This window comes from Mastomys coucha, unplaced genomic scaffold (assembly GCF_008632895.1).
Source record: "Mastomys coucha isolate ucsf_1 unplaced genomic scaffold, UCSF_Mcou_1 pScaffold6, whole genome shotgun sequence".
NCBI lineage: Eukaryota > Metazoa > Chordata > Mammalia > Rodentia > Muridae > Mastomys > Mastomys coucha.
Genome location: NW_022196912.1, coordinates 114,969,234 through 114,985,443, shown reverse-complemented (window position 1 = coordinate 114,985,443; position 16,210 = coordinate 114,969,234). Strand labels below are relative to the sequence as shown.

The 16,210-nt window shown below is 46.2% G+C and overlaps 1 protein-coding gene across 7 annotated transcripts in view; it reads right to left on the bottom strand.

Annotated features, from left to right (window-relative positions):
* Positions 1–171: 171 nt before the first annotated feature.
* The window catches only part of Dglucy (D-glutamate cyclase), a 101,620-nt gene continuing 85,581 nt past the window's right edge, over positions 172–16,210 (bottom strand). For 5 of the 7 annotated variants that reach the window (XM_031356196.1, XM_031356194.1, XM_031356199.1 and 2 more), the window contains 2 exons: positions 9,923–10,074; positions 2,185–4,143 (listed from right to left, as the gene is read on the bottom strand). In XM_031356196.1, coding sequence (XP_031212056.1) covers positions 3,994–4,143; positions 9,923–10,074 — 302 coding nt within the window. In that variant the 3' untranslated portion in view covers positions 2,185–3,993. Of the gene's footprint in view, positions 1,075–2,184; positions 4,144–9,922; positions 10,075–16,210 lie in introns of those variants that run through there. The other 2 variants (XR_004114276.1, XM_031356198.1) reach the window with 2 other exon arrangements.

Here is a 16,210-nt window from a genome sequence, read left to right as displayed (position 1 = left end):
ACTTAATCCCTCTGCGGGTCAGGCTCCTGGAGTTTTGGAGTGTTGTGGAAGAATGGCTCTTTCTTCCAAAACAGACTAAGCAAGAATATTATTAAGGATTAATCCTGCTTTCTCTCCTAAGAGAAGGACTGGGAGCAAAAGCCCATCTGGTTTGGACTGAAGGTGACAGAAGCCATTAAAATTCCTTCTTTACTCTCCAGCGTTGCTTAGTAAGACAAGGAGTCATCTTCCTGTTTACACACACTGGACTGTGGGTTGGCCCGAAGAGAGTGGGGGAAAGCTTCAGCGCAGAACACATGCCCATCTGTTGCTCTCCATCAGCTCGTGTTCTAGAGAAAGCCAGAATCTGACCCAACTGCTTTATGCATCTGGGGATGGAGTCTCCATTCCTGGAACTCATCTGGTCTCAGTGTCCAGGACTCTGGGAGAAATGAGGAGATCTCAGTTCCATTCTCTTTCAGTGAGCAATGACCCTAGGAATACCACTCTATGAGATATTCCCTGTCTGGGCTGGAGGAGTATACCAGAGAGGTCACAATACCCAAATTCTTCATTGTAAAGAACCTCTTCTGGGTCCCTCAGTCCAGTCTCTCCACAGACATCAGTTGTAGCAGCTAAGTCACTTCTATGCAGATAAACCATTCCAGAGCCATCTTAAATTCTAAGGACCCCAGTGAAGAATCTGCTGTCTCTGATGTGATGTAACCCTCTGGGTTGTTTGAAGACACTTCTCAGTAATAATTCCTCCAACTCAGCTTAGGCAAAGCTAGATTCAATTAGAGCAACAAGCAACTCATATCACAGTTTTCTAGGTGACAGGCAAGGAGAGGTGAAATTGGTGAACATCTGGCCAGTCTGACTGACAGTTCAAATCACCTCTGCTTTAGGTCTTAAGCTGTCATCTGACCCCAACAAAATCTACTTCCTCAAATGTGAGGCCTGGATCAGAATCTACATCCTGTCACCTACCTTGCCCCAAGGGCCATAGTCCTCTGCTTCTGTACTTCTGGGAAGCATATCACATCACTGATGTAGAGAACATACAACTTGCTAATAAGCCACACATTCTTCATCCTGTGTAGAAAGCAATGAACTTCAAGAAGAGGCCAGCAGAAGCCCTGTGTAATGGGCAGGAAGTAGCAGATACAACTTGGGGTTGGCAGGCAATGGGAGGTAAGAGGTGACCTCAGAGGAATGCCTTTCCTAGCTGAGCAACAGAATGTCAGTCAGTTGTACTCAGGACATCCAGGGATAAGGAGTTGGCACACTTGTGTATAGAGCATGCTTCCTTAGTAAGCCAGGTCACCAGCTTGCTAGTGAATACCAACTGTATGACCTATGTTCTATTTCCTAGGATCCCTCTCCACAGCATCCTGAAAAGCCCACAGATCCCATTTGCCCAGCAATGACTGTAACCAGGCTATCTCTCCCCCTGGGTGACACCACAGTTCCCTGCAGGCCATCTCTTGTTCTTGTCACTGACTTCTGGAGGTGGTAGCCATCACAGACATAAGCACAGACATTTCTCCTGAGAATAGACAAGACTAGAACAAGAGTTTGAGTGGGAAACACAGTGTGAAATGGAAAAGTTTTAAAACCAGATCCTGGAAAATGGGGCACCAGCAGCCCCTGGGATGGACCTCCGGAAGGGGTTCCCCCCTATTCCTTTGTACCTCAGCCTCAGAGTAAGCTGAGAATCTGCCTTCAGAACCTGCCTTCTCTGAACTTAACTTCTCTTAGCCTTTTCCTTAAATAGCTCAGCCATCTCCCCATACATTTATTCCCACAGTAAGCATAGCTTGTAACACCGTTACTCCTCAGCTTGTTTAGTGCTGGAGTGGATACTATGAATATCTCCTTTGAAACATGAATCATAAGATTGTTGGCAGCTTTTCCACAATGTTGATAGTATTGCAATCATCTATTTTTTTTTTTTAATTGTCAGGGTATCCTCTTTATCAGAGTCCCTCCTGGTGTGGAATTTGTAGTGAACAAACATGGTAATTCAAAGATCTGCCAGTGAGGCTTCCAAGCCAAGGTGTGTTTGCTGAGTTGTGAGGTCTCGGGTGGAGGACTGGCCCTCATTTTGAGTGTCTCCTGCAGCACAAGCATGGACCCTGAAAGTGTGAACCCTACAGGCATGGATCCTCACCAGAATAGCAAATAGAGAGCAGACACTAGAAGTTCATACTAAAGACTTTTCTCTTTACACTTATGCTTTATTGGAGTGTAAAATCTATACCATGTCTTCCTTTTTCACAATGAAGGCCCCCTCAGAGAACCATGCCAGACATGTGTAAAGATGTGAAACAACATTTAGTAGGCTCAGATCCCAACACGAAATGTCACCATGATGTCGAGACTAAATGTGTAATGGGGCCTTGTCAGTGGGTCAGTTTCTGATTCTGTTGAGAAATGTAGGGTTGGAGGTTGTGAAAGATCAGGGTGAGCTCATCTGCCTGAGCCCTGGGGAGGTCTGACTCACCTTTGGGCTCTACTGGCAAATATGGCCACACATATCCCCTTTCCTTCCCCTACAAAGAGGGCAAAGAGTCTGGCTAGGTGTAGGAGTAAGCAGATGAGAAGTGTGTGTAAGAAATGTCAGGGGTGAATGGGGGTGAGGGACAGTAGGATGTGATGGCTGGAGGGATCTTATGGGAGATCCCTTCCAACAGTAAATGTGTAACCATATGAAACAAAAAGCATTTCAAAGATATAACTGTTCTGCTGGGGGTGGTGAGTACAAACCCCAGTGTTTCAACTGTGTGTTACAGTTGTGTGCTCTCTATCCTTTCTCAATTAGCCCAGGTCATGGTGATGCCTTGGCTACTCTGGAACTCGCTCTGTAGACTGTCACTTAACCCGTAGGGAAATATGGTCTGGTACAGATGGGCAAGAAGTCAGTGGATTGACATTCAGACATGACACAAGAGAGTGTTGGATCTGAGTGCATTTTCACAAAGTGAACATCAGGCTTTTATAGTCATACAGAAAACAAAAGAAAGTTAGATAATCAGTCAGGGTAACTGACAGGAACCAGACAGACAGCAGCTACATCAAAGTCAGCTTGATCTTAGCAGCCAGGTGAGAATGGTTCGTTGGGAAGAGCAGTCGGTGCTCTGGGAAGAGCAGTCAGTGCTCTTACCCGCTAAGCCATCTCCCAGCCCTAAGCTAGTCCTCTGGGCTTGTCACAGGTAAGCATCAGGAGGTCCCATTCTTGCAGCTCTTGGGAATGACTTCAGCTGTAACTTTAAGGATTTGTGACAGACATCCAATTTGCAGGGGAGCCCACTAACTTCCCTCTAATGTGTAAAGTAGTCTGCTGTAGGTGACTGCTATGAGAACTCTAATTTTACTTTGTTGACAGTAAACTCCAATGCCTGATCTCTTTCTCCTACTCTGGAGACAATCTGTCTGATTAAGTAGCATGCTTGTGAAATTCCAAGCTGACAACAGCTCAACAAAGATTAGGATCCTGGAACACTGTGGGGGGGGGGGGACAGGAAACAACGTTTAATCTAGTTTGGCTTGGGGCACCTCTATTCCTATAATAAAACAATACAGAAAGAAAGCTCACAAAACTCTCCATCGACTATCGCAAAGACAAATTTGGAACACATCCATATTAGGAGATGCCAAAAAATTCCAGGAGGCTAATTTCCTTGAATCTTTTTGCCTCTATGGGCTGCTATCACACAGACTCAACTGGAGTGGGCATGGCAGTAGACCATGCTGGTCTCAAACTCAGAGATCCAGTTGCCTCTGCCTCCTAAGTGCTGGGATTAAAGATGTGTACCACCACCGCCCTTAGGTTCTACTCTATAGTTAACTGTTCTAGAATTATCTCTTAAGTGAGAGGCAGACAAATTCCCAGAGCAGAGCACAGGGTGGCCTGAAGAGGTCAGGATGAAGGACAGGTAGAGCAATGCCCCTGGAACTCCTAGTCTGAGACTGGCACCGGGCAGGGACTATGGACACAAACAACCCAGCTGGTCACATGTGTACTGTGGTGGCATCCACCAGCTTCTGGACCATCTCAGCATGGACACTATGGAAAGGCAGCCCGTCCACTTCCATGCCCACGATGCCCGAGACACCACTTCGGACTTGGTTCTGTACCAGGATGCCCAACATTTTTTCTTCCTGGGAGGAAAAACAGAGATGGGGAAGAGACAGAATACATGGAGGGAGAGGGAGGAAGAAATGTATAAATCTCTGAATAGAACAGATGCTTTGAGCTTGAGATCTCTCTGTTTCTCTCTCTCTCTCTCTTTCTTTCCCTCTCTTTCCCTCTCTCTTTCTCTCTCTCTCTCTCTCTCTCTCTCTCTCTTTCTTTCCCTCTCTCTTTCTCTCTCTCTCTCTCTCTTTCTTTCCCTCTCTTTCCCTCTCTCTTTCTCTCTCTCTCTCTCTCTCTCTTTCTCTCTCTCTCTCTCTCTCCCTCCCTTCTTTCCTTCCTTTTTTTCCTCCCTCCTCCTTTTTATAACAGGGCCTCTGGTTGTCCTAGAACTCAATATATAGACCAGGCTGGCCTCACACTCTTAGAGATACACCTGCTTTTGCCTTTCAAGTGCTGGGCTTACAGGCATATGGCACCACACCTAGGAATGTCTCTTCTTAGAGAGCAAAATTTGAGATAAAATATTAACACACTGGAAAGCTCCTTATGAAAATCAAAATCAAGAGCTGGATGTGATGGCTCACACCGGTCATCTCAGTATTTGAGGGGCTGAGGCAGGAGGTTTACAGTCAGTTTGAGACCAGCCTGGGTTATATAATGAGCTCTACAGAGTGAGGTGTCCTAACTTCCCTATGTCTTGGAGATCTCATCTGTCAGCTGGGGTTGTTGGTCACCCTGGTGATAATATGGCTTTCAGAAGCTGTAGTGAGGACTGAAGGGGACACTGGAAGTAAAGCTCCCAGCATGGCCCTTGGCACATAGTAGGAAGGATGCTGGCTGTCAACACAGTGGGGAAAGCCCAGAACTTGCTCTCTTTAACTGACTTACTGAGTAAGGGGGAGGGGCTGGTCCTGTCTCAAACAAAAGCAAAGCATTTATACAGATCAGCTGTTTCTTTGGGCACTTACCTTCCCATAACCATATTTCATGTCCTGATAGAGACCTGTATGATCCTAACACATACCAGAGATGTAATCCTCCCACTAACCCAGCCCCCAGCCATGCCATGGGTGAGCTCCCATGAATCTGATTGTGGCAGAAGCCCCCTCGTCCCCCAGGGTGTGTGTGTGTGTGTGTATGTGTGTGTGTACTAGTTTGATTTCTATTGCTGTGATAAACACCATGACTAAAAGCAATGTGACAGGAAAAGGTTTGTTTCAGCTTATAACTCTATAACTCTCAGGTCACACTCTATCACTAAAGGAAGTCTCAGGACAGGAACTCAAGGCAGGAACCTGGAGGCAGGAACTGAAAGTAGAGGCCATGGCCAGTGAGAGGCTAGCCATCGTTAACCCAGGAAGAGTGTGCCCACCAAGGCCTTGACTCTGCTGCACCTTTGGTGTTGGACTGCCCTGCTTCTAGAACTGGGAGAGCTAAGGATGAGCTGTCTGGTCCTCCCAACCTAGGGTATTTTGTTATAGCAGCCCACACTGACTAAGATACAAGGCATGGAGATACTAAGATACCTTCAGAGGACATTACAGCTGAGGAATAAGCTGAGCAAAGGGCCTTGTGGACACATCCAAAACTTCACGTAATTGTGATGAGGAGCTGAGGAGCTGGCTCAGGTAGTAAAGAGCTTGCCACGCGATTATGAGACCCTAGTCCTTAGCACTCATGTAAAATCTGGGAAGGCAGAGACAGAGGGCAACCCTGAGATTTGCTGGCTAGCCACTCTAGCCTAATTGTTAAGCACCAGATTTAGTGAGAAATCCTGTCTCAGAAAATAAAGGGGTGTGATTAAGGAAGACATTTGATATCAGCCTCTTGTCTCTACATATATGTGAGTATATATGCAACTGTACCACAGAAATGTACACAATGAATATGTATATATACATACACACACACACACACACACACACACACACAGAGGGAAGTGTTGGCAAATGTTGACTAGAAACTTTCTCTTGTCCCTGGGCGGCCTCTCTGTTCTGCCCCCGGGTAAAGGCAGATGCTCCCTCTGTGAAAGGGAGAGGGCTCCAAGGATATTTCCACACAAGTCTTTGTGGCGTCTTGCACCCTTTGTCTGGGCTGGACTCTCCCACTCCCCTTCTCCATTACGCATGTGCTCTCTTTTCAAGGCAGTGCTGTGGTACCACAGGGCCACCTCCTCCCAGCACTGCCTGCCCTTACTCTTCTCATCTTCTGGGCCGTGGAGTCCTCAGGAAGTAATAAAGGGAAAGACAAAGCTGTAGAAACAAGCTTCTGGGAATGTAGAAATAAAGGTAAAAACAAGACTTTTGAGAAAGAAATAATAAGCCAGAACTACCTATAGTAGAGACATCTGCTTGTTTAAAGTTTTTAAGGTCAGGAGGGCTGGGCTGAACTAAAAGCTGACCAGAACATAACCTGTAAGAACAAGATTAGATGTTCTACCCCTCCCTGTACTGGGGTCTAAGAACACCCTGACCTTACAAAACTTCCAGGACTTTCCAGCACAACCCATTCCAGGGGCTTGCCAGGTACAGGAGTTAGGTAAGGGGGCAATGAAGCCAAAAACAGCCCCCATGAGCAAGCTAACCAATACCTGAAGAGATCCTTTGTTTGATACTGCACCAATCAGACTAAGACAACTAGCCCTGTTGCCTCTGTAAAGTATAAAAGATGTGTGCTTTCTGAGTTCAGGGTTGCCTCTTCCTACCAGGATGAGCAACCCCACGTGTATTGGCCACACACGTTGGATCAATAAACCTCATGTTATTGCAGCGATCGTTGTTGAGTTGTGATCTGTGGGTAGCGCATTGGGGCTAAGGCTCTCTGAGGGTCTCACAGAGTCTTACACACAGGGTGAGTATGAACAGCTAACAGGTCAGGAACTAGCTGGCGTTCCAGCCTCTACGACCCAGAGGGACCAACTGGGCCAACTGCTACTCCCAGTGAATTTCCAGGAACGACCACACCATCTTCTACAAGACCAAGTGGAGGGGGTAGCTCCTCCGGGGCTGGAGCAGAGCTGAAGGCTGCAGTCCTGCCCAGGCTGTGCCAGCTAGTGAGGCAGGAGAGTGGAAGAAGACTGAAGTAAGGCATGGTGGGCAGGCCTTGAGGATGGAGTCAAGGTGGATGGGGAAAGAGGCCTCAGGGTAACTTCTGGGCAGGGCGTGTGGTGACCGGCTAATAATTCACTCTGGACCACGGTGGGCTGATGTCTATGGAAAATGATTTTTTAAAAGCAAATTCGATTTTTTTAAAAAAATAAAAGTAAGTTTGGAAGCTGGGAATACCTATAGGTCTAGGTACTCAGGAAGTGGAAGTTGAGGCAAGGTTTGCTTGAGCCAGGATTTCAGCCCAAACTGAGGGGGTGGGGGTGGTAGTGGGGGGTGGGGGAGAATTTCCTTCTAAGCTCCTGTGTCACTGTGTTCCCTGCCCAGGCTCCTTCTCCAGGGGCCCCAGTCTGACTGCTCATTGTTTCCCAGAACAAGCCTGGGTCTGGCCCCCAGGAGGGGCTCAGCAAATGTGGTTCTGCTTTAAAAACATGCCTTTCCATTTCCTCCTTGAGAACAGGGCATTGTTAATACACTTCTGAAAGGCTGGGTATCCATGCCAAGAGGAGAATTTTTCCATCCCTGGAGGCTGAGTGTGGGGCTGTGGGGGTTGGCTGGGCGGTTTCACACTTTGTGTCTGTGTGAATCAGAAGTCATGGGGGAGGCTGCCCCGCCTCCATGATTTCCAGTTCAAATGCAGGAAGCATAAAGAGCAGCCCTGTGGGTCTCCTAGGGAAGACTAGACCATTTCCCTCATGAAAATGTCACTTGGGTCTCATACCCACATTTCCCCCAGCCCCCAGCATTCTCAGAAGCTGAGAGACTTCTCCACCACCTGAGGAAAGCTGCATGTCTGATCAGAGAGACTCCAACTTCTGTTTTAGCTCTGACTCTTATTGGTGGTCTTGGCAAGACTACCACCTAGAGCCCACCAGCTCCCTCTAAGGAAAGAATAATACCAAGCCAGAGAGGTTCCAAATTCACCAGGAAGGAGGCTGGAGGGACTGCACAAAGCAACATGAAGAAAAAGAAAAGCAGCTATAAACACCCTCTAAATATGGGGCATTGTCTGGAATGGGGGGGGTCGGTCAGGGGCACCAGCCTTTAGATTGTCTGTCCCTTGTTAAACTGATACACAGCCCTAGAAACTGAGCCAGTCAGCAACCAGCAGGTCTCCAGATGTCTACACCTCAGAGAACTGCTCTGGAATTGCACTCCTTGGGGCAGCCTTAGGCCTCCCACGCCAGGAGCCAGAAGACAGGCTTAGCACTGTGAGTCTAACATGCAACTTCCAGTTTGTTCTCTCTTCTTCACGCTCGTGATTTAAGGGCTCTCAGCTTCCTGCTCCAGCCACCATTCCTGTAGCTTGCCACCATGCTCCCCAGCCATGATGGGCAGTTCCCTCTGGAACTGCGGGCCAAGGCAAATATCTTCCTCTGGAAGTTCCCTGGCCATGTTTTTTTGTTTATGTTTTTGTTGTTGTTTGTTTTTTTTTTCTGTTTTTTGCTTTTTTTTTAATCACAGCAACAGAAGAGTAACTAATAGACTAACCAGAGCTCTGGACCAACTTACTGTGCTTCAGGTTCTCCATGGGACTACCTAGCAAGAAGCTAATACTTCATCTATGTCCAGTAAGTCTCTGGACCACAAGCTGCTTCTCAGGGTAGAACACATCCCACCCATTCAAGAAGCACCCACAGGGGAGAGGTTTGGGGTTGGAATCAGTGTTTGTGAACAGGATGGCTCCGGGAGAGATGGTCCTCCCCGGAGGGCCCAGGGAGGGAGAGCCCATCCTGCCATCTCTATACTCTTGAGTCTTGGAGCTGAGCTCAGGGCTGGGGGTCTTTTGTGCTTCTCCCTGACATAGCCAAGTTCACTTAAGTTAGACATTCAAGGGCTGCTGCCTGTCCTCTGTCCTGGATGTGTCTAGAACTTGATGCCAGCTTTTGATTGTTGACTCTGAGGCACATACAGAAGCCTATGTTAGGCTCCTTGCTCAGAAACACACACACACACACACACACACACACACACACAAGCACACACGCACACACACACACACACACACACACAAGCACACACACATATATATGAATGACTTTGGAAGCTGTTTTGGGGGTATCCTGGGGCCTCTCTGGCTCAGAAGTCCTCCCCTGGCATCCAACACACCTGTGCCTACAACCCTCCAGCTTATTATTATACATCTGGGGTCGAACTGAAACTTTGTTCACATTCTTCCCACCTGGAATTCATTCCCCTACCCCCTCCATTCTGGTAGATTCCTTCTAGTCTACCCTCACGGAATTCTTTTCCCACCTGATCTGCCCCCACACTTTCAGCATGTGTGATACCCAAGGTGTTTGAGTATGTTGACTGAGTTGTCACTTGTGTGACCAGGACAGTAAGGACTCTGACCCCCACTCCTGACCAGAACCTGGACGATGACTTCCATGGGCCAGGTGTTTCTTTCTTACAACATTGCTGATGGTACTCATTCTACAAAGACTCCATCTCTGAGAGGGAAAAGCAATTTGCTGAAAAAGTCAAACTAGAAAGGAAATGTCTTGCATAGGACCAGAGGTAGATCAAAGGATTTTGTCTGATTCTGTGGCTCAGCCAGGCCCGGCAGGAACTGCTCCCTCAAAGCTAGCTTTGGGTACCATGGTGGTTGACATGGTATGGCTTGGCACACCTGGGCCTAATTAGTTTTCATTCAACAAGGAAATTTTATCTTGGCCTGTGGCTTGCTGGAGTGTATTACCTTATCGACAGATGGCAGGGCCTGGATCCAGCTCTGTTCCCCAGCTCCCCTGGAAAGTCCAGTTGCCCTCCTCAGGTAGCGCTCATGGACTTGACATGAGTTCAGAATGTATAGTGCACAGGCCAGGGCATAGCCTCCCCAGTTAGAAACACCTAGGATGCAAAAGGAAAAATGGTCCATCATGGAACTGTAAAGATCCTGGGCTCCACTGGTCTGCCTTCCAGCCACCGCTGCCACCTCAGAGCACTGGCACAAACAGCAGGCACCAGGATTACCTAGGGACTTTCTGCAAGTTCTTGGGCCCCAGCCCAGCCCTCCTAAATCAGAATGTCTGCAATGTCGCTGGGGTAAGTGCGAGAGCTATTGCTTGAAGCTATTACGGCTATCCCCTGTTAATGACTGTTAGAGGAAAAGATCCAGCCACCATAGAAAGCCATTCCAGAATTCCCAACATGAAAGCACTGCCCAAGGGCTGATCTCAAACATGGCTACACAGAAGCCTCTTCCCTGGGGCAGAGACAGCTCAGTGGGTAATGACTCTGGCTGCCGAGCTTGGTGAACCGAGTTCAGTCCCCAGGACCTATACAGTGGAAGGAGAGAATTGATTCCTGCAAGTGGTCCTCTGATTTACACATGCACACACACAAATAGATAAATGTCTCTTTTAAAGGAAGAGGGATTGTTAGATTGAAGAGAGGGGTGTGCACATAGCCAGCCTCAGGGTAAGACGATCATCAGTGAGATGCTTGCAAAGGACTATGGGATTGCTGAAGAGAGACCAGTTATTTTGTTTGGTTCAGGAAAAATTTCACAGAAAAGAGTCATTGAGCATGGATTTTATGGTCTGGATAGAACTCAGCTGGAGAAAGAGTAGAGCTGTGCAGTGGGAGGAGCCAGATAAACAAACATACAAACACAACCAGTGAGGACAAAGGGATACAGCCAAACGTGGCCAATGAAGACTACACAGCAGCTCTCGGATTGGATTTCGGTGATTCTAAGATATCATAGTTACATCCGCATCTCTTGACATTGGCAAACATCTATGTCTATGGTCATATCTTACAGCTGTCATCAGCTGGCTTATTAGTGCTATACAAATAGTGGGAACTGAGTCATCAAGAGAGCACTCAAGGGAAAAGAGAGTCTTGCTTTGTTTGAGTACTTCAGTCTGCCATCCTGTGGTGAGTGACTTAGCTCTTGGAGTCCTTAAGGCAAACCTATGAGGCACAGTATCGTCATCCCTGTGTGAGCAACTCAGAAACTGACATGGAAGGTAAAGGTCACACAGCGAATAAGCTGTAGACATACGATGTAACTCAAGCTATTCCCTTCAGAGCTCATATTCCTTTTTCTTTTAAAAATGATTCTTTTAAGTTTTTAATTGTGTTAAAATCTACATGACATGAATAAATAAAAAGTGGAATGGTTCCTTCCCTGTTCTCACACCAGCAACAGAGAAGGTAATGTGACTGCTAAGGTTGTGGAGCTTTCTGTCTGCCAGGAAACCTAACAGTTTTGTAGCTGCAGACACCTAACCGGAGTGTGCTCCAATCCGGTTCAGTTCTGATGCTATGCACCTCAACCATGTCAGAGCCCACGGACTGGACTGAGGTCTTGCTCTCCAAGACTGCTTCCTCCTCTATTGATTCGAATGTTGAACCCTTGGTGGCTCATCATAGCCTCTGACTGACTGGCTATATATGAGGGTTCCTGAAAGCTCTTACTGGATTTAATTAACTTGCTTCCACAGCCACAGAGAAGGCTGTTTTATTACAGAGAATGTTATGAAAGATCCAGATGAAAAGATATATACCGGTAAGGCACACCGAAGGGGGCTGCTCGCGCTGCTTGCTCTGTCCTCCAGGAACAGCATGTGTCTGGCTACCTGGGAGCTCTCTGAACTCTTTTGGGCTTTGGTGGAGAACTGTGTTAGCAGACAGTGTGGGAGCCTAGCAAAACCAGCTTTCTTGGGCTCTCCTTTGCCTCTCTGTGCAACATCCTTCTTACTGGGTAGGGGACAGGACTCTCTAGACCTGCATGGTCTTATGATCTATCAGACAAGGGTAGAGTGGAGAATTTCTTTGTGGCTGTGTAAAAATAGGAGTAGATTCTCACTCTGGAGAAGAGAATTCTAGTTTCTATGGTTTGCCTTGAAGAGAGAGTTATATAAACCTAGATCCATTGGTGAAAACAAAAAAATTACCTATCTATCTATCTATCTATCTATCTATCTATCTATCTATCTATCTATCTATCATCGTGTATGTATGTGTGTATGTATATATCACCTATCTATCTATCATCTATCTCTGTATCTATCATCATCTCCTATCTATCTAAAAATATCACATTATAATTTACCACCTTAGCCATCTTTGAGAGTATAGTCAGCAGGGTTAAAAATATTCCTCACTATCATGTATTTTGTCTATCTAAAATATCACATGAGAAGTCGTCATCCTAACCATGTTCAAGTGTATACTTTAGTGGTGTTAAACATCTATCCACTGTAAGGCATATGGACTGTGCCACCAGAGGAATGGGCATAGAACTGGTGATGTGGAGCATGCTCAAACCTTAGACATCTCAGAGATTTAAGATGGCAGGAGTAAGATGGCTGCCTCTATGCCTGCTTTGGGGCACGTAACCACAACCTCCAAATAGGTGATCATGGCTAAGTCAGTCGCATAGCACAGCACCTGGAATCCTTCCCCAGACAAATAGAGTATCCCCAACATCTTAGCCTCAGCCAACAGAATATATTTACCCCCGAATCCCATCCCATTCTCCAAGGTTCATACATTCCCTGTCCACATGGAATAAAGAATATACCCAGGACTGTCTGAGACTGGCTGTTTTACTGAGCTGTAACACTTTGGGGAAAGCTCTCTCTCTCATCGTTGGACCTTGGACCCACCTGCCTGGCCAGAGGCTTATATCAGAACATGGACTCCTGACACAGCTGCCACTGCTGAGGGACCTGGGAGCTAGGCCACCTGCCCAGTGCTGACCACCTGAACCTCTTTATTCCCTTTCTAAAAACTGTAACACTTCTGGCGTTCCTGGCTGGACTGGAGACCCCGTGGGTCTTATTTATCCAGGACTCAATTTCACCCTCCACCCGGTCCTGGCATACACCCAACATCTAATGCCCTACAGGGAAGAAGCAGACCTCAGACCCCACCCATTCCAGACTTTGCCCTACCCTCTCCTAGCCAGTATGCCAGTGGCACTCAGACACCCAACCAGGAGAGGCAGAACCCAGAACCACAATCCACCTATTTAAAATATCAGAATTGGGCCAGGCATAGTGGCACATGCACTTGGGAGGTGGAAATAGACAGCTATCTATGAGTTTGAGGACAACCTCATCTACGGTGTTTCAGACCAGTCAAGACTACACAGTAAGACCCTGTCTCAACTTCATCATCTTTAAAGGTACAGTTATATAGCATTAAGTGTCTATTGATCCATTCATCCAAAGCATCACCATTTGTGAGAATACAGTTGAGCAGTGTTAAGTCTGTTCTCGTGGTACAATTCCAGAGTTCATCCTCAGCCTCTGAAATTGTAGAAAATAAAGGCATGTTTGGGAAGCCATAACAAAACAAAAGGCAGAATCTAAACTCCAGTTTAAAATGATATAGAGTGACTATGTACTGAGGAGGAAGCCGACAGGCGGGCTAAAACTGCTGACTGTGTTAGGGTGGGATGACACAGCACATTTGCCTGTGTCATCACCCTGTACTACCTGCATTTTAAGAATGCCTTTGACCTTACTATGACATCATCTTTTCAATTAACAAGATGTAAAACCCATGCTATATTTAAGCAATGGCTATGGCCATCAGACCTGGATCATGGGTACATGATGGGGGATGGGAAGGATGAGAGGGGGACCATGAATGGCAGCTTAAGCTCATGTGCTAGAGACAAGGTATGAGCTGGGCTCACTGGAAACTTTGACCTAGTCCCTAGCAATGGCTGATCTTTTCACGGTCACCATAGTTTTACCTTTTCCAGAACATCATATAGCTGGGTTCAGATCACAGAGTCTTTTCAGGCTAGCTTGTGCATTTACTAACGTGCTCTTAGAGTTCCCTATCTCCTCTCCCTCTCCCTCTCTCCCTCTCTTCCTCCCTCCTTTCTCCCTCTCCCCCCCCCTCTCAAAATATATCCCATCACCTGTATGGACTCTATATGGACTTAGTTCAGACATTCACTCATTGAAGGATGTTTTGTCACTTCTTAGTTCTATCAGTTATAAATAAAGAATGAACACTGTTTGTGTGCAGTGCAGGTTTCTGTGTAAACATATGCCTTTAATTCACTTGAATAAATGCCAAAAGTGTGATTGCTGGATATATATTTACTTACTATATATATATATATGTGTGTGTGTGTGTGCACTGAAGATGAATATATATATATATATATATACACATATATGTGTGTATACACACACACACACACACACACACACACACATATATATATATATATATATATATATATATATATATATATATATACACACACACACACACAATGTGCATGTAGGAGCCCCTAGAGGGCAGCTGAGAACACTGGGTCCCCTGGAACTGTAGTTACAGGCAATTGTGAGCCACCACATGGGAACTGGGACTGGATCTGGATCCTCTGCAAGAGCAGCATGAAGTTTTAACCAGTGAGCCATCTTTTCAGCCCTATATGGTAATGATTTATTTGTGTGTGTGTGCATGTGTGTAGGAGCATGCATGTGCCATGGCGTGGTGTGGGGTGTCAGTCAGAGGATATATATCACACACACATGAATGGGTAAAAGGAAGGAAGGAAAGGAAAGAGAAAAGGAGAGCATAAGCTAAGCATTGCCAGTCAGTCATCTTTCCTACCTCCTGACTACAGGCACAATGTGATCCATGGCCTCACCCTCCAGCTGCCTTGTGATGAACTGTGCCTCTCACGATGTGAGTCCAAATATCATTTAAACCCCTCCCTTAAATCCCTTTCTCAGGGATTTTGTCCCAATAATGAAAAAGTAACTGATACAGTGTCCATGAGATAACTTCCAGGGATGTTCTTTTATTTTGTGTTGAATTTAAAGGTCAACTTGGGAGAGCCAACATCCAAACCACCTTTCCAGGAACACAGATCTTTTCAAAGACTTGCCTTTGGTTTTGTTGATTTTATCTATTTTTTTCCTAATTTTCCAATTTCTGGCAATTTTTGTTCTTCATTTTCTTTTGATGCTTCAATCTGTTCTTTCCTACTTCCTGAAGGTGGAAGCTAAAAGAACCAAGGTTAGTTTTCTACTATGGGCATTGGTGGTTTGAACGAGATGTGCTCCATAGTCATGGGCATGTGAATTCTGGTCCTCAGTTGATGGTAATGTTTGGGGGCAGCATAGAGGGCGTGGTCTCGTTGGAGGAAGTCTGTCACTGGGAGTGAGCTCTGAGAGTAAAAAGCCTGGCCCACTTAGGGTTTGCTCTCTCTGCTTTGTGCTTTGTGGTTCAAGATGTGAGCTCTCTGTTTTCTGTTCCTACTGCCATGCTGCTTGCCGCCCTTCTCCCTGTCACGTGACCTCTAACCCTCTGTAACCAGAAGCCAAAATAAACAGTCTGTTCTCTACACTCCTTTGGTCATGGCGTTTTATTGGGTTCAGCTGTGTCCCTACAGATTTATGCCTGCTATATCTGGCACTCCCGATACAGGGATGGTAAACTATCCAACTATAGTAGTTGAACCTACTTTTCTCTGCTCATCTCTTCTTTCTCCCCCTGTAGATTCTGTATATATTTCACCACTCCGGTATTAGATACAAATATACAATGATGGTTATATCTCCCTTGTATACTGTCCCTTTTATAATATGTGCTTTTTTTTTTTTAATTCCTGATAACTTGCTTTCTTCTGAAGCCTGCTCCGCTTCCTTTTACTCTATAGAAATAGAGCTGGGTATCTCCTTCCCCTCCTGGAAGGTGGCCGTGGGCTAGACCTGGGTATTCCCCTCCCCCTCCCCCCGGGGAAGTATGGCTTTGCTCACAGCACAGCCCACTGTGCTTTCTTTTGAGGCCAGATCTTATTTAGAACAGAGTAAGATGGTATATTTTTGAACAGTTTTTTTTTCTAGTTCCACTACAAGCAGGAAGAGATCTTCCTCTGGTATTCACTATAAATCCCTAGTTAACTGCCCAGAAGTAATCTCCTTCCCATATCAAAGTAATCAACCCATGATCGGGTCCCCTGGAGTTGGTTTTTGTTTTGGATTTTTTTTTTTTTTTTTTT